The 19067-nt window shown below is 35.8% G+C and overlaps 1 protein-coding gene and 1 long non-coding RNA gene across 4 annotated transcripts; both read left to right on the forward strand.

Annotated features, from left to right (window-relative positions):
* The first annotated feature begins 1150 nt into the window (after window positions 1–1150).
* LOC143448447 (nucleolin-like) lies at window positions 1151–14080 on the forward strand. Of its 3 annotated transcripts, none has more exons than XM_076948208.1 (16): window positions 1151–1311; window positions 1666–1737; window positions 4569–4685; window positions 5030–5116; window positions 5974–6072; window positions 6218–6304; window positions 6864–6941; window positions 7032–7109; window positions 11034–11139; window positions 11314–11434; window positions 11603–11736; window positions 11857–12007; window positions 12355–12581; window positions 12689–12818; window positions 12909–13048; window positions 13388–14080. In XM_076948208.1, exons 1-16 carry the CDS (start codon window positions 1294–1296, stop codon window positions 13534–13536), a joined length of 1794 nt encoding a protein of 597 aa, XP_076804323.1. In that variant the 5' UTR covers window positions 1151–1293; the 3' UTR covers window positions 13537–14080. The 3 variants fall into 3 exon arrangements, with proteins under 3 accessions (XP_076804323.1, XP_076804325.1, XP_076804324.1); XM_076948210.1 differs by having other exon boundaries at window positions 6218–6298; XM_076948209.1 differs by having other exon boundaries at window positions 1666–1734.
* Window positions 14081–14234: 154 nt separating this feature from the next.
* On the forward strand, window positions 14235–17094 carry LOC143448448 (uncharacterized). The gene is made up of 2 exons (XR_013114456.1): window positions 14235–15967; window positions 16423–17094. It is a non-coding gene; the product is annotated as an uncharacterized LOC143448448 (long non-coding RNA).
* Window positions 17095–19067: the final 1973 nt, after the last annotated feature.

A 19067-nucleotide genomic window follows, 5' to 3' on the forward strand; every position in this document is an offset into this window, starting at 1 on the left:
GATGTTCATCCAAGCTTTAAACAGTATTTTTCCGAATTGTTTAATTGAATTTTCGTTTAAAGAAGTAGGCTCCATAAAAGCAATACGCAAAACTTCATTTCTTTCAGGACAAATTAAATTCGTGATTTATATGATAAAATGATAATGCTTTTATGGTTATGACGTCACAGGATGTTTAGCAAACGCAACCCACGTGATTTCAGCGTGGTGAAGGAATCGTGGTAAATGACGGAATGGCGATTGTTGAAGTGCTGTTTGGTGCGGTAAGTGTGTAACGATTTCATAACGCTGGAACTAGCCTATAGATTGTAATTTGTATGTATAGAATAAGTATGTATATAAACAAAGGTCAATTCAACGTGAAGTTATATATACCGTTATGGGCTATGTATATTTCGAAGTGGATTTTGCCCATGTAGCGTAAATAGGACCTATTCTAAACCATATCAGTCATAAGCTATAATTTAATTGTACAATCCAAACATACTGACATTTAGTTTATCTATAATGTGTGTAAATTCTAGAATATGTTTAAATTATCCAAAATATTTTAAAAAAGAGTAACTTTTGACCGTTGTTTAAGATAGACGGCCAGGGACCAGGGTAGGAGAATGGGAATGGAAAAAGTCGATTGAAGTTAATTAGGATTTACTTGTTAAATTTAGATTAGAAAGAATATTTAGGTTACCATTTTTTAACATTTAAGTTAGTTAACAAGTAACCATGAAAAATAGCTTTAAACATACATTATTTTCCCGGTGAAATAGTGACAGCCTAGGCCTATTAAAATGCTAAAGTTTATTTACTGTTAATATAGTAATGTCAGATTTCCGTAGTGACAAGCATGGCAACTGCGCCCTTGAAATTTTTCAAGACTGTGTTTGTTTCACCCAAATGTCTCCTTTTTAACCGCTAATAAGTGCCCACAAGGTTTGTGATTAGGCTAGTGTTTATTGCAGACTGAAAAATGCACCCAGTTTCCCCATTTTTGGCCATCCTATACCTCCAAGATCTGTTTTAAAAATGCCATGCTTTCCAACCTGGTCACAGACTGTACAACACTCGGGCCCACCAGTGGCTTGCCTCAATGTAAATGTGAGATTAAGACTACTTTTTTTACTTCTGATGTGCTGCTCCATTATATGTACAAAATAATCTTATACACAGACTTACCTAAAAGTTTTACCTTTGTGTAGTTTTGTGCATGAAAGTGTAGCAGTATCAAACATAAAATTAAGTTATAGAATAATATTATTGTTCTTCAATTCATAAAGTTTGGAATTTTACTTCATCATGGTGCAAATTAAAAAGGTTAGTGCCGTAGCCTAATGATCTTAGTTGAGTTGCTGTGTATATGACTATTAAACCTTTTAATTACTGTACAATAAACATATTTGTGGGTGTTTTATACTTTCGAACTCCGACTTGAAAAGACGAATGAGAAGGAGTTATGAGGTAATTGAAAAGAAATTATGACGTAATAATTCCTCAATGTTCCATTTTTGTATGGGAGTGCAAAAGTGAAAGATACCCATATTCGTAGTATTTATCTGATAGTCCAACATCAGCTTGCAATGTTATCTTTAATTGTATAATACTGAAGTACTTGTGCTACATATAGACTATAAAACTAAACACATCATAAGTAGAAGGTTCTTTTTGTAGGGTGCAAAGAAGCCAAAAACTGCTGTTGTGAAACCGGTTAAAGTGGCGAAAACAACTGAAGAGATTAAGGTGGTGAGTTGCCCTCATTTCTCTGTCAGTCAAATCTATATACTACAAATGTTTGAGACTGGATTTTTTCTCTTATCACTGTTTAAAGACTGTGCTTGCTGCTTACACAGTATAACATCGGTCACCATCTACTATTTTGGCATTTTCTGATTTAATTGATGTAATATAGGACTTGTCTGTTATATCTATGAAAATTACAATAGAATTCACTGCCATTGGTATTTTTTAGCAAATGCGATGATTAACATATAGTCATACACATAGCCGCTGATTTTTATTTTTGCATCGGTTGATGGTGGGATGGCAACCTAATATTGTCAACACAAAATAAATTTTGTGTTGAATTTAAGCGTAAATGCTTTCACTTGATTTCTTTCTGCTAACCTGTTTTCTGGATTGTGAGATCTTTCGACAGTCTTGCTATTTTAAGCATGTTTTTAAGTTTTACCTAGCATATTAGCCATTTAATGTTTTTTTTCTTGCTGCGAAAGTTTTGTATCATTTAGATTATACAAAACGATTGTTTTCCACTACTTGAACGTCATCCAAATTTTGTTTGTTGTACTTCACGTTTGTTAACGCTGTTTAAACGTTCCATGTAATAGTAAATACGTCCGAAAGAATTGTGGCAAAACAAAAGGCCAAGTAGCTTTAAATTTTACTAAACACTCTTTTTTCTTTGTTAATATCTTATGAAACTAAACACATGACAGCTTTAGATTGCAGGTAGTTGATATTGACACTGACAACATCGATGGAAGTTTGCGACCGACAAACACAAATAAACTTTTGCACATGTATTCACCACCTGCCAATCAATTTTAGGCACTACGCCAAAGTCATAAGTCAAATAAATTGCGCTAACATACACGGTACCACAATTAACTGGATAACCATGTGGCAAAATGCGGCTTTAGCATATTTGCACATATTTATTTCGCTTTTAATGGCGTATTAATATGGCACAGTTGCAAATTTTTATGTCGCTTAAGTCTGATACATTTCTACACATGTGGTTCACAAGCCTGTGATTTTCCATTACAGTTATGCATTGCATTTTGTCTATTTTCCCTGAGTTCTTCTGCAATAGGACAATGCAATGCTTACTAACATTGTAACAGGAAATTAAACTACATCTCGCCAAGTCAATGTTCATATTAAAACGATTGTTTAACAAGGTCGAAAGCTCAACCAAATGAGAAAATTCAAAAACTAACGATTACCATACCATAAACCATAGCATTTTATATATTCTTTTCGGGGACATCATTCAATATTCAAACAGCATATAGTTGCAATAGTTGTTGGTAGCAGTAGTTACAATGTGCCAAGTGTAAACATAAATAGACTACAAATGCTTCGATGTGATGTGAATAACTGAAGTCAAACATCCACCTGAAGCATTTCAATCATGCTGATGGTCAAACATTTTCAAAAACACATGAAACAGACTTTAACCATTGAGTCGCCTATAAAAATTTTGTTGCATCAATGTGAGCACTGGTTATCGTACATGTCGGATTTGTCAGGTACTTCAGGTCAAGCTTGCATGTAACGTCTTTATAGACGGTTTAGTTTGCTTAATGAAACTTTGCTTATAGTCTTGTGTTGCGTAATCCTCAACGGAAGGCAGTTTTACAAGATGTGTTTGTGGCAAAATTGGTGTACTGCCTTAACGCGGCCACCCTGTAACCACTTGAGTAGGTGCCTATGGGTACAGTTTGGGTCATGATATGTAACAGGGGTGCCCCCCTAGGAATTTGTCTAACAAGTCTTTAGGATTAGTTACTATTGAGTAGTCTTGGAAAACAAGATTAATTTGGATTAGCCGCATTCAGACACAACTTTAAAAAATTCATCAATAATGCATATAATGGTAAATCCCTAGGTGTAATACCAAAATTAAAAAAAATTAATGGAGGGGTATTCTTTTAATCTAATAATTACATGTGATACACATCATAGCATTTTGATTTTTCTCTGAGTATTCGTTTACAGATGAATGCTGGAGGTTAAGATTGTCAGATAAATGCAACTTAAACGCTTTGAAAATTTAATGGATGTGACTAAGTGCAACACCCAAAACATTTTATAAACAGTTTCAAAGCTACTGTATTAGAAAACCAATGGAGACGAACAACACCTGTTATGATGTCATGACTGATCGTTTAAAGCAGGGATGTCCAACCTGCGGCCCGCGGGCCACATTGCGGCCCGCCTGAGATTCTTGTGCGGCCCGCTAGTCATTTTCACTCCAAGTAGTATTTTGAACTTTCAATCTTACCCTAATTAAAATGTACCAGTCAGCTTTTAGGGGTGCAGTAATAGTATAGTATGGTAGCAACAGGATTATATATAACTATAAGACTCGAAGATGTACCCATTTTTCTTGAAATTTAATAGTTTCTGCGGCCCACTGAATTATTTCAAGTGACAATGCGGCCCACTACAATAAAAGGTTGGACATCCCTGGTTTAAAGCATCCTAAGGCAGACAATGCACGCATCCTTATATGACCAAATGAATACAGTTGGCCTAAATCAACTTGTTGTGCTTAATTCAAGAGCGTGTTGTGTGCAAATTGACAATTTTAAGCCTTAGAATATTTGCTATTCATTTATATCTATAAAAGAATTTACTTAAGAAACCTAGTCAGTAACTTGATCTTATTAACGTTTTGTCACCCAGATGTTTTCAAAAATAGGCGCCTATGATGTGTAACATAATGTTAATATATATGCAATGTGTTTAAGTTAATTATCAAAAATCGCCAGGTTTGCTAATAATAACCCACTGATGCAATACAACGTGTCTTTATTTAAATGTATATGTAGGTGAAAAAGTCAAAGAAACAGAAGAAAGAGAAAGAGGTTGTAAAACCAGAACCTGTTGAAGAATCTGAAGAAGAATCGTCGGAAGAGGAGGAAGAAGTTAAAAAAGTTGTGGACAAAGTAAGATTTACCTTATAGAATGGACTTAACTATCATAGATGTTAATCAATACGTTTGAAGTTGACTGTGTATCTACTGTAGGCTTCTAATTTCTAATCTCATCTAAAGCAATTTTGTGCATATTTCGGATTATTATGATCACTACTTAGTTGTCTAATCTTCACACTACCTTTTTTATTAGTGTCATATCATGATACAAGAAATTAAATACTTGAAATGCTTCAATTGACGCTCTTGGTCATTCTAGTGTTAAAAAAGGCAGAGAAGATATAGATCTTACTTTAAACACACCCTGCACTGCTTTATGATGGATATATAATGTCAGACATGCGTTTTTTGTGTAGAACGCTAATGGTAAGAGAAAACCAGATGTAGAAGAGGAATCTTCTGAAGAAGAATCCGAAGAGGAGGATGAAGATGAGGAGGAAGCTGTAAGCTTTTTGTATACTTACTTTTTTGTTACATTAATGTTAAATTACTGCTACATGTATCACCATATACAATTATACATGTTATGGCATTTTGAACGGAAAGTTAGTGTACATCGATTTTTAAAAATTTATCTGTATTCTTATTGTGTTATGATGCCTAACCTTTAGATGCTAGTTATCTTTGTGCTTGTTTTTCTCTAAAGCAGGGGTGGGGAACCTGCGGCCCACTTGCCTATTTAATGTGGCCCCGTCAGAATTTTGGTAAAGTATACAACAAAGCATCAAAAATATAAAATGTTTTTGTACAAATATTCCCTTGAGATAACTTCGACATTACTGGCGATTTATATTCAACGTTATAATAATGTCAAACTTAATTAAAAATCGCCACACATTCAATCACTATATTTGTGACGTAATAGCCGCTCACTAGTCTCTGCTTGCAGTAACAAATCCATTTTCCATGTGGTGTTAGTTGTGAATTGATTTTAGGGCTATTAGCTTACAGTAAAATTGCATTCTTTCACTGAGCACACTGTTAAATCCTTATATTGTTATTTAAAAACCATTTGTGTGCTTAAGGTATTTTTATACAAAATTTGAAAATTATTTTTTTTTGGCCAGCCCGAAATGTTGTGTAAGTAATACGGCTCGCAGTAGTAAGTAGGTTCCCCACCCCTACTCAAACAGCCACATGGTTCATGAACATAAGCAAAGTCCATGTTGTGATAATGAGATTTAACCAAACACTTATGTCTGGGGTTCAGAGCTCTGAATCTGTGGTACAAACCATTTTTGTTTGATGTGCCAAAGCAAAATGCTTTAGTCGATTTTGTAACTTTGCATGATTTTCCTAGAAAAAAACTGTCAAACAAACTACAAAGAAAGAAGAAAGTGATGATGACAGCGATGATTCAGAAGACGACGATGATGATGAGGAGGAGACAAAGACTAAGGTATCTTCAAGTTGATTTCATCTTTGTAGGATCACAGATGACTTGACCAATTTACAAATATATATATAAGTACTGTATTAACTAAAGCGTAGGCTAGTTTGTAGCACTAAACTATATTTGAAAGATGACCATGTTTTTACAATAGGCCAACGTAGCAAAAGCAGCTGATGAATCAGAAGAAGAAGAAGAAGATTCAGATGACGACGATGATGACGAAGAAGAAGAAGTAAAAGTTGGTTTTTGATTTTCACCTTTATGTTATACTTTTATTTACTACTCTACTTTATTTACTACTATTTACTACTACTTTTTTTGCTACTCCTTGACATGCATACTGCTTTAAAGCCATGAAAATAAATTGCAATACATCATAGTCAATATATGAGGTATGTGTTTAACTTGGGATCCCAGCTTGAGTCTGATACGGATGCATGATGCCAGTTTATTATGTCCACTCCATTTCAAACCCTTCACCCAAGCCCATTGCCATTTACAAACAAAGGACTTACCAGTAGAGTTATGGCTCCAGAAAATCCCAATCCTTTTTCCCGGGATTTTTTGTCTTGAAATCCCTAAATTCTGAGTTAATGGTTTTGTCCTTTTTTATTTGAGCCCATCAATGAAAATTGATAATTGACTTTTAATTAGCTCATTCACTTTCACCATCACCAAAGTTGTTTTTATTAATGGGTTTTGCATAATAGTAGGACTCTGTCATGATTTTGAAATTTACTGACAGTCTCTTTTCAATCTTTTTGGTCAGTATATTTTTATCATATTTTATTTACAAGGCTAAGGCAAAATCTGGAAAAAAGCAAACAAAGGAAGAGTCAAGCGATGAAGATGACGACGATGATGATGATGAAGAGGTGGAGTTTACAGAAAATTTGAAATCAGTTTTAGTAAATGTTGTCTTTGTACCACATTAGTGAGTATCAACAGTGGAATAAAATTTTTAGGAGGAAAAAGCAGTCAACCCAGCAAAGAAAGCTGCTAAAACTGAAGAAGATAGCGAAGATGATGATGAAGAGGAAGAAGTAAGTTGATACTCTTATAAAAGAATTGTAATATCATACTCATACTTTCGTCTATAAATTGGTTAGCAGTTATGTTAGTTAGCACCATTATCATTAGTATGTGAATGTCTGTACATTAGGATGTTTCATTTTTTCACCATTTTGGAATTTAAAAAAGCTTGGGGTCTCCCGAGGCCGTATTTTGGGCACAATGAAAGAATCTGAATTTTTTTTTAATTTATGACGTCATTTTGAGGTTGCACCCCCTTGTTGAAGTTTCAGTGGGGGTGCATTTTTCTAATTTGGCGATATCTTGGTAACCGATTGAGCTAGAGCCATAATCAAGGTGTCAAAAGATGCAGAATGGCTGGTTTCCCATAACCACTCAATACATTTTAACTGTATTTTTGCTCTAGAAAAAAAGTTATTTGAGAAAAACCAAAATTTTGACATATTTTGCGTACCAGTCAACATGTCAGATCAACTGTTTGAGTAAAAGTTACCGTCATAAGCGAAAATATTACCCTGAGCAGTCTACTGAAAATTGTTCGTCTTCTAGCTTATCTTCAAAGTATGTTATTGCTGATAAAATAAGAAAAAAGTCTGGAATCGAAAATTTTAACGTCATGTCAGATTCGGAATCAGATTCAGGAGATCATAAATCAGACCCAGATTTTGAAATCAAGAAAGTAATTGGTGGAAAATTCTATAAAAAAATTCATACGTTTTCAGTAAATCAGGAGATGTGCATGCTAGCTGACCGTCGTATGACTTCCATACGCCAGCACTCAGACCAACTGAGATCTTTGGCAGGTGAAAAAATCGCAGCATCTCCAACAACTATTTTTCGCAGACGAGAGAAAGTACGAATGAAAGCATTAGAAAGATGCCAATTAGAGATAAAGTCGTGTAGTGCAATGCAACTGTGTTATGATGGTAGGGTGATTAACTCACTTGACCGGTATGTTTTTGTTGGTCAGTTGTTGGATGACCAGAATAAAAAATGTGAGAGAATTGTTGGTGTCAAAACCTTTCCCAAAGGAACATCAGTTACAGGGGAAATACTTTCCTCCACAATTATTGATGAGGTATGCGGTGATACTCTAAAGAAGGTGTACTCAGTCATGGCGGACACTACAGCTGTTAACACAGGCTGGGTGTCAGGAGTAAATAAACGCTTAGCAGATTATTTTAGTTTGACCATTGGTCATGGGATTCATACCTTGGAATGTTTATTTCATGTCAATGAAATATATCTGTCCCATGTTATTCGTTTCATAGAAGGTGGAAAAAAAGGTCCCAGAGCACTTGAAGATGGTGCATTACTGAATATTATAAAAACAATAGAGAAGCCCATTCTAAACGATTTAATTCCATGTGACACTGTAACTATTCCGATTACAAAGATTGCAGCACTGCACATAAAAGAAAAAACGCAATGGTTTTCTGACAAAAAAAGGAAAAAATGGTAGACAACAGTTTCCGCAGTGAGGAATTGTGCTTGTTAGTGTTAGCTTCTCATTTGCTGATGAATGTTCCGGAAAATCTAAAAAACCTTTTAACATACAAACAGGAGAGCATAAGTCACTCACGATGGATAACAACTGCCAGCGGCTACCTTCGTCTTCTGCTTTTCAACATTGGAAGTCAACAAATGTCCACAAATCAAAAAAAAAAAATTAGAAAAAATTGTTTCATACATTGTTTCAGTCTATGTACCCTCTTTTGTAATGATACATTTGCATCCAAAAGCTTGTGATGGTCCTTTTCTTACTCTTTTCCAACGCAACATTCTTCTTGCTTATAGAGAAATCCAGCCAGATGTTGCTGATATGGTAATGAAGTATTACTTGGATCATGCGGGACAATGGCTTGACTCCCAAAATGTGGCTTTAAGTGTTTATTCTGAGGTACCACCTTACCCAATCGAGGCTGTTAAAGTATCCTCTTCCATGCCGCTATCCATCGGCTGGTTTAAAACAATTTTTCACATTGAACAGCAAACAAGCTCCTTGCATTGCTTCAGATGATGTTGATCCAGAATTTTGGAAAGCCATTGAAAACAATAATAGGTGCAATGAAAGGAAAATTGGATGGTTGAAAAATATTCTACAGGAGAAAATTCGTGAAAAGAAATCTACTTTGAGGCGTACTGATTTTCGTTTGCAAGCATACTTGTGCAATATGGATAACAATTAGTGAAGACAGCAAATTTTTGGGTTAACATGAACTGTTGTTTGTTGTTAGTTTAAAGAATAAAAATAAATTTGAATAAAACATACAATTTTTTATTTGGCTTATGGAACTGTTCTTACACGGTAGAGTAACGCTAAAGTAGAAATCAAAGTCGCAGTTTAACATGATCGTTTACTCGATCTTTCCAGAACCACCGATGTAGCAGTTATTTACACAAACTGCTGTAATTTTAAGTTTATCTTAGATATATATATGTTTGTATAGCTTACATATAAAATATTTTGCTTACTTTTCATGGCGAAGGCCAATCTAAAAGTCTACAATCACCACCAAGCAAAATAAAGGTTCGGTTGGGAACTACATTGTGATTTGCATACAAAATATGTCAAAACTTAGTTTTTTTTTCAAAATTTCGGTTTTTCTCAAATAACTTTTTTTCTAGAGCAAAAATACAGTTAAAATGTATTGAGTGGTTATGGGAAACCAGCTGTTCTGCATCTTTTGAGACCTTGATCATAGCTCTAGCTCAATCGGTTACGAAGATATCGCCAATTCACAAAAATGCACCCCCACCGAAACTTCAACAAGGGGGTGCAACCTCAAAATGACGTCATAAATAAAAAAAAAATTCATATTCTTTCATTGTGCCCAAAATACGGCCTAGGGAGACCCCAAGCTTTTTTAAATTCCAAAATGGTGAAAAAATGAAACATCCTACTGTACATGTTATACCGTTACATACTTTAGGTGTTCAAAAAATTATGATGAATGTAAGCAATGATTTGGTAATACTAAATATCAAGTAGTCTTGATCAATATATAATTTAATAAGCAAATTCCTAAATAACAATACAATCTTTTCACAAATATAGCCAACTTTTTAATGACTACTTCTAGACATAGCCACCATTTGTATTCACAGACAGGTTACTTTCGAAACGACAAAAAAAAAACAATTTTGTAGCATTTGTCAATCTAGCGCCAATAAATCGCATTGTTTGTGCCTTCAGTAAGGTCAACATGAGCCTAGTATATAACTAAACATAAGATTACCTGATGTTGTGATCTAGGTTTATGCGATGCTAACACTGCTTTTTGTACCGGCATTTATATTTCATTACGTATGGCAAAATGCAATCCCACTGTATGTATAGAATAAATGACATTATTTATGATAATGTGAGGTCAAGGTCAAGCGCTCCGTACTCATGCCCATAGGTGTGTAGTTGGTACTTTAAAACAGGGCATTTCAAACTTTTTGGGTCTGCGACCCCATTTTAGAAAAATTTCTATACGACCCCTTGAGCGGTAGCCTACATGTTAATGATGTTAAAACAATAAGCGTCCAATTACAAATCCCAAGTGGTGTTTTTGTCTCTTTAAAGTACCATCAGTAACGGTATCGGTAATTACTTATGGGTCAAAACATATGTAACGTTAATCGCTTGCAATTTGGCTTGACATTTCTAGATTAAAAAATATCAACAGATGCGAAAGTTGGTATTAATGATTAATTAATACTACTTTTTGATTTAATACTGACTTGTTTTTCGACTTTTTCGACCCCTCCCTATAACTACTCAGATTCGACAATTCTTAGTAAGCAGATCAGACTTAAAGAAATATCATGATTTTGTTCATATTCTCTTCCAACCAATCCTTTTTTATATTGGATCGTCCTATTCTCTACTTAATTACTCCATAAACCTTAGCTAGTTACATGTTTGAAATATTTTTGATCTTTAACAGGATTCAGATGATGAAGAGGAAGAAAATATGGAAACAAAAACAAACCTGAAAAGAAAGAATGAAGCGGAAAATGAAGCTGAAGCAAAAAAGAAAAAAGCTGATTCAGGTTAACTATGCCTTTATTTTTCATCGGTTAATATTCCAAACTTGATAGGTTTCATAGTGCGCTAAAGGTAATATCTTGGGTTAAATATGAAAAAATTATGTGAAATAGATAACTTTTACTTCGATTTATAACTTATACAAAGTTTAACAGATACACAACTTGTTCTTCGTTTAGGTGAAACTGTAACCATGATGTTTACAAACCTTCCAGAGGGGCTCAATGATACTGTTTTTAACAAATTTTTGAAAAGCAAAGGCATACAGTGCGTTGCATGCCGTGCGAATTATGGCAGACAGTAAGTAGGAATATGTGAAGGCTTAACTTTTGTGTAATTCTGTAACTAATTGCTTAAAAAACGATCGAGTAACCAAACGAATTCACAGTCTTTCTAAGTATGCAAAAGATTAATTCCAATTAAACTTTCCCAAACAAGCACTGATAGCTTTGTCTGAATCATTTGCAGAAAAGCCTTTGTTGACGTTAAGAAATCTGATCAAAGCAAAGCGCTTGGTCTTCATCAAGTCGAATGGAAAAACAGTGAGATTTCCGTGGAGGAAGGGCAGCCTAAAGGCCAGGATCGTCAGAATCGTCAAAGTGGTAACTTAACATTTTCTGCTAAATTTTGCGTTGATGCATACTATAAGCATTTTATTATATACCAATCATATTTTGACTTCAGGTTGAACTTAATTCATACTAATGGCCTATCTTATGTAGGTGAATTTAATCGATCAAATGACAAAGATGAGCGAACACTTTTTGTGAAAAACCTTCCATACAGTGCCGATGAAGATTCGATTGGAGAGTTGTTTGAAGGAGTAAAGGAAGTCCGTTTATTACGAGATAAAGATTCTGGCCGCTCAAGAGGGTATGACTGAAATTTCAGATAAAATACACTCTTATGTATTAACCAAGAATCATTGTTGTTGCACAGTTTAAGCTATTAATTCTTATAACTTAATCCCCAAATAAGTCAAACAATTAGAGCAGCCTTTCTTTGTCGTTCTCGCAAATCATTCAGTGCAGAAAACAACAAAATGAAATTGAATTTACCAAATTAAAACAAAGAAAATTAGGCTTCGTTTTGGTTATTTTTTTCTTCAGGCACATTCTTTTAGTGTTTATTCCATTTTCACACTTTCCCTGTTTTTATGTAACATTGTTTACAGCCATTTTACCGAGTGCTGTAAATAATGTAATTCTAACTTCATGCAGAATGGGATTCATTGAATTTAACTCTAAAGACGCCAAAGACGTAGCTTACGGAATGAAAGACGAGTTAGAGATGGATGGACGTTCAGTTTATGTCGACCACTGCGGCGGTGGAGGTCGTGGCGGAGGCCGAGGTGGTGGTGGCGGCCGAGGAGGCGGTGGTAGGAGAGAAAGCTTTGGAAGGGGAGGAAGAGGAGGTCGTGGTGGCGGCGGAGGCGGCCGTGGACCCTGTAAGTTTCTCCCGTGTCCCTACTTCTCTCCAAAATAAAATTTAAGAAGTCTTTGAATAGCATTTTTAATGTTTGATAAGAGTAATGTATTTTTGTCTTATTTTCAGCAACCCCAAGCAAGACGTTATTTGTGAAGGGTATAACCGAAGATGTTACCAAGGACAGCTTGTTTGAGTCGTTTGGGGGAGCTTCCGATGTCCGCATTCCAACTGACCGCGACACAGGGAAGAATAAATTGTAAGATATCGACTTTGTCTTGCAGCATTTTCTTGATTGCTTGTTTATTCTTTTCACTTAGTCTTTTGAACTTTATGTTTTTCCACACAGTTTTGCTTATATCGAGTATGAAAATGAATCTGAAGCTACAAAGGTCTACAGGCAGAGCAAGGGCGGTGTGGACGTGGAAGGCGCAAGGTTGTTTGTCGATTATGCTGCTGATCGCAGGAGTGATGGAGGTGGAAGAGGAGGTAAGAAAACACAAATTTTGTGAAATGTCATTTTTGGTGACAACAGTATTGCACCCATGAACATAATTTGTTGTTTGGCAAACTTTTCTAACTGGTTTAGTTGTGGTTATTTTATAAAGCTGATCATTATATATTATCAAAATAAAGCGTTTTTCAAGCGCGTACGTTTGCACAAATTGACGTGGGTGCAATTTCAGGTGCACTGTGCAGTTTTATGTTTATTTGTCAATTATTCCTGTTATGAAATGCAGTTTCACAATTTTTATTTGTCGATCATCATCAAACCAATGGATCTACTCCTTGGTTTGTTAAACACCTTCGTTATTTTTCGCATTTTAGGTCGTGGAGGTGGAGGTGGACGTGGTGGTCGCGGCTTTGGAGGACGTGGTCGTGGTGGTCGCGGCGGTGGTTTTGCCGCGGCCAAGAACAAAGGCTCGATTCAACAATTCGAAGGAAAGAAAACCAAGTTCAATGACGACTCCGACTGAGCCAGTCCGCGCTGACGTCATAAAGACGGCGATTTTCGTCATCGTTACGACGAATGTGTGACGTCAGCTTCTGGCAGGCGATCACGCGAAGAACAAAATACTGCTGTGCATTTTTTAAAGCACAACTGTATTTTCTCGTCTTTAAACCTTTGGTAGATGTAAGTGGTGCATTATTTGTTTTGCGCAAAGAAACTGCATATTAGAAGTTTGAATTTTAAAACTATCGTCTTTATTGTTAGAATGAATGAATAATTTTCCTGCAACGATTTTGCCAAAGCATATTGCTCAATTTTGTGTTTTTTTGCTTGGTCATGATTTCACGTCACTGCCATCATTATTGGCCACAGTGTTTTTACCGATGCTGTAAGTTGGTATTTTTTTAAATAACGTTTTTTTGACAAACTACAATATCATTGAGCGTATAAATGCCCATTTAATCGTGATCGAATTGAATACCTTTTGGAGCCGGCTGCGTTTTTTTGCTTACCACGTTTTTATGTCCCGCTAGTTGGCGTTATTGAGAATTAAAACCCCGTCAAAATTGCTGCAACGTCTTATTTGTGAAAAATACTTAAAACCCACAGCGTCTTTGTATGCGTTAATCGTTATTTAAACAACATTTGCTGCCCATGAAGCCAGAGTAATTTTAACACCACTGCTATTATGTCTCAAATATAGCCTACAGTACATACTATATATTTCCGGAACTTTGTGATTTGGTAGGAGGAGTTATGGTTTCATTTAACGGAATGACCGCCCATAAATATTAAATCGGCATCAAGTTCGGGAATTAGCAATTGCTTGTCCAACACCGCAGAATTTAGAGGAGAAGCGTAATTTCGGGTTTTGTGAATCAAGCTGAAATAATATCTGGCTAATCCCTACCCGATCATATTAAGTAACAATTTGAAATGAGTTAGGCTACTGCTTGCAAATCTGGGCGAGCTGCGTTATTCGATACCATTACGTTTAACACAGTCCAAGTTTTGTTTAAGTTCTAGGTTGGACGCAAATACCCGACAAAGGACGAAAGGTATACAGAGTATCGGGTGTGAATGCATCATATGAGATTTGGTCGTTAGTTTGTAAATATACTTTAAAGAAACTATCCCGTTTAATCAAACTTCGTTCTATTTCGCTTCAGTCAAGACAATAAGCTAGGCTTTCTATAATTCTCAATTGCCTTTGTATCTGTCATACACTGAGACTATAAACTAAAGTCAGTTTAAATTGGGAAATTAAAAAAAATTCCATCGTGTATTTTTGGATGGACTGGCGCACGACCATCGTTTGCGCATTTGTCATTACGTGTTAATTTTACGAATACAATTGGAAAAGTTATTCAGCATTGAATAGCTACCATACATGTTCAAAAGTTAAGATAATAAATGTTTACAATTGTCCGCATTAGCTAACGGAAATAATGGTTCATTAATGAACATGTACGCATGAATTGTTCTGTTTTAACACGGTAGAGTTACAGGTACGAAGTCCAATAAAGTTTGATCCAAAGAACATTTTTCTGCAAAAAGTAACATTTACAACATAACCAATTGTAGATCACTCCAATTAGCACCTGTTAATTCATTTTCAAACACGTTTTTCGAGTGCCTTTGTGTAATATTACACCTCGTGTTAACGGCAGACAAAACCGCGTTTCCTTTCATAAGAAGCTAGATTACATGACTTGTCGTGTGCCTGCAATGTAAAAAATGCAGAAGCATCAATTTAATAAACGACATTTGAAAGAATTAGACCCGTCAAAATCACAATAACTGTGTGTTGTGGAGGTTATAATTTTGATCAAGACCTGTGTAAATAGTTTTGAGGATTCTTCAAGCTATTGATTGCCAAAGAACGGATATTGCGTAAAAACTGTTAACGAACGTGTCAATTTTAAATACCACCTGGCAGGTCTTATTAGAGCATGCAAGACATTCGGTCATCCAAATCACATTAATTAATTACTTAAACAAATCTATGGAAATGCCTTTCGCTGGTAATAGCTGCCATTTATTAGATATTTGACGACACTGAGATTTTCCCGCTCGCGCTTTATAACGCCTAGGTTAGCTGACGACGTCATCAAATTGATATCAAAATTTTTGCCCTTCGGCATCGCTCCCGCGTTCGACACTTCGCTGTTATTTACGACAAGATTTACCGCAGACAAGCAGTTTGAGCATGGGAACTGGAGGTCGGGCACTTTCCCACACTCCGCCTGTTTACATAAGTTTCAAAGGCGCGTGCAAAGACAAAGCGAGAGCAGCGAACAAGCTCACGTTAAAGCAACCAAGAAACGCGTTCCATGGCACTTTAATTGTGACGTCACACTTAAAATCGACTACGCGCGCGCTCGTTGAAGAAGACCTTGTTGATGACACAACAGGTGCGTCGACAAGAAGATTAAAACCCGATGGCAGTAATACAAGTATGTGTCATACTCTCCCACGATTTTGAGAGTTTTGATATGAAAGTTACACATTATGTTTGAAAGCTACTGCTGATATAATTTGTTTGTGTCATACTGTTGTCTTGTTTTCAAGGTTTCTTCCTATAATGTGCATTGTCCCCAATTCAAATTTCTTCCGGAATGGATAAATAATGGATGTGCTAAAGTTAAATTACAAGCATTTGACGACTATTGTAAACTTACAAAAATAATCTATCCAATTTATCTTTTTCGGCCTCACAATAAACTACTGCATTTAATTTTCTTTATCTTGGAGTTTGCCTTTAAATGATCTCTCGTTTCCATCAAATTAAATAACTCAAAGCCCATAACAGATCTATCATTTATTTATGCTAAACGACTAAATTTTGATACAGAAAATATCTTAGCTCTTGAAATATCAATATTAATGAAACAATATATCCATTATTTAGTGTGTTTGAAGCAATGGTCCTAGAGTCGATATGGAGCGTCTCATCGAAATAAATTCCACATGAAACATAAGGCTTCGAATGGGAAAAATGTTTTGCACCTTCAGAAAGCCTCTTGAACAGAAGTTTTTGTTGACTCAGGGTCTGACGTCATACAATTGTGACTTGTTAGTTTTTGCTGGAACAAACTTACGGACGACTAGCGTACGTCTGTCACGTGGTAGGTTTATCGTGGGAAAAGCACACATGAGATATCTGAATTTCAAATGTTCCGGCCACCTTTGCATTTTCTTTGTTTTGATACTTTAAAGTTTTATGTCTTCTCGGAAATATTAACGCTAAAATTCCGTTATGTACTTTCTCAAACGAAGCTTTGAGTGTTTAATTTTTGCCGAAATTTATTTGCTTTTCCATTTGTGTATTTGCTCAAGAAACATTACAACATTGCGTTTTTTGATTTCAAATATTTACTCTGCGCGAAATTTGTTATTTCGTCGTCCTACTAGAAACGAAGCAACGTATTAGTGGTATTGTGTCGCGTATGGGGGCTTTGGAATTCAAACAAACGCAGCATATTTTGCAAAATTGCAATCCCACAGCCATGTCGGACAAGACGACATGGTGCACTTAACGACTTTAAAAATACCTTCTGAACGATAAGATAAATGAAAATTAAACTGAAATGCTAATAAAACCTAATGTGACTCTTTTGCGGTATTTGGCTAGACTATACAGACTCTTGGAAGACTGCTGGTGCTTAAAAATGTTTCGAGATTTTTTCCCCGAAAGGTGTTTCATTTTGTCGCATTCATTCCTCAGTACGGGGAATAAGACGATTTTTTTAGGCAAGCATTCGATTAATTATCTTCAATCTTCCTCACTTAGTTTTCTTTTGCACGACAATGCAACGGCACGAAGTTGAAAACACAAACTTTATTGTATAACTTGTTAAAAAATTAATAAGGAAATATACTACCAAGAAATTATAAATTATTTTCTCCTAAATGTTTATCGAAATTATTAAACAAGCGCTGCAATATAAAGTTTGATAACTGGAAGGTTTGATGATGACATTGAAAAAATGAGTTAGCTATAACTTAATGTGTTTTTACAAAACGTTAAATCGAAGAATAAAGCAAACAAATACTTAAGTTAACGTTACTTTTGTCGAGATCAGTGTGCAAAATATTTTTAATCATATAATTTCATCTTGAAGTATATCTAAACAACGCAGATGTTGTCAAGAAGCTTATGTGCTTATATACGTGACTTTTTTCGAGAGCTTTTCAGCCGTTACCAGGTGTGATGTTCTTGAACGTATAATTCCATGCGCGTTCAAGATTTCTTTTTAGGCCCGTTGAAGATTGCGACACTTCCTTTGTCGCTATAGATGATAATTCTAACAATAAAAACCTCAACCAGCAACGGTCGGTTTGAATTAAGTCAACAGGCGACCGTTTCCACTGAAACGTCATAGACTTTTTACGGTTGTTTGACTTCAGCCATTCATGGCCGCCCTTGTCGTGGGAAAAATACACAGAAAGGACTTAAAATTGCTAACAAACTTTTTGCAATATCGCCCAAGGAAAGAAAGGCGAGAATCTGACAAGGACGCTTTCTTTGAGAAGGGCAATCAAGAACGCTTACGGTCGACATCCAATTCCACTTCTTTCAAAGAACTGTCAACGACACAAAAACCTTTGGATTGCCCTCAACAGTAGAACTCTGTCATGAGATTTTCCTGGGATTAGGGGGATATTGTGGGCGAAATAAAATCAACAGGTCAGATCTTCGAAAGGAGACCATTTCTTTTTAGCGAGAGAATCTTAAAGGCTTCTAATCGAAATAAAACTATCAATAAAGCTTAAGAGACGACGTGCTTGTGGACTGAGCATATTTTATTTGGACAATTTTCAACTGACCAAAACATTCAATCCATTGTCTCAAAATCCCAACTACAGACCTCTTATTCATCATAGTCGCAACTACATAGAACTGGAAGGTGTGGTCAGGATGGAGAGACCATTTGTTCCCAAACCTTTGGTGACGGTTAGAGGACCTAAAACGCCGAAATACCAATACTAATTATCCGTGGAATGTATGTCATGTAATCTTAACGATAGGCCTAACTCAACTTCCACTCTACTCCGGGCTAAGAATTTTTTTGCTGTCAAAGTCGAAAATCGAAAGTCGTTAGACCTTAACCCCACAACGAGTGACAAGCGACGGGCAGTGAAAACAAACTCCGCACAATATTATACAAAAATGAAAAAGGAAACCTACAAATATTGACAAGCAGCTGATAAAATAGGATAAATCAACCAAGTCGCCCACACAAACTTAGGCTAGCTTCAACTCTTGTTGGACCATGTTGACCCTACGTATAAGTTTGTATTGGTAATTGCCCTCGACGGCTGCCTGACTCACTGCCTACTAGGTTTACTACAATTGGTGATCATATTGTTAATAATCCCAACTAATAGTTGCCCAGATGTCGTAAATTGTACAAACTTTTTGGCGGTTTTACAGCTGTCACCTATGGAGACATGATGTAAACAAGACATAAAATATAAATAAACGATTCGACAAACACTCCTTTGTGTCAAGAGGGGCAGGTTTTATATCTTGCGCAACCCCAAACTGCCAAC

This window comes from Clavelina lepadiformis, chromosome 3 (assembly GCF_947623445.1).
Source record: "Clavelina lepadiformis chromosome 3, kaClaLepa1.1, whole genome shotgun sequence".
Taxonomy (NCBI): Eukaryota; Metazoa; Chordata; class Ascidiacea; order Aplousobranchia; family Clavelinidae; genus Clavelina; species Clavelina lepadiformis.

What these genes read in the sequence shown, in the direction of transcription:
- LOC143448447 (XM_076948208.1), top strand. An exon ending in ACGAAGAAGAAGAAGTAAAA is followed by an intron (nt 6,305 to 6,863) that starts GTTGGTTTTTGA and finishes TTTATTTACAAG; the next exon opens with GCTAAGGCAAAATCTGGAAA. An exon ending in GATTCTGGCCGCTCAAGAGG is followed by an intron (nt 12,008 to 12,354) that starts GTATGACTGAAA and finishes AACTTCATGCAG; the next exon opens with AATGGGATTCATTGAATTTA.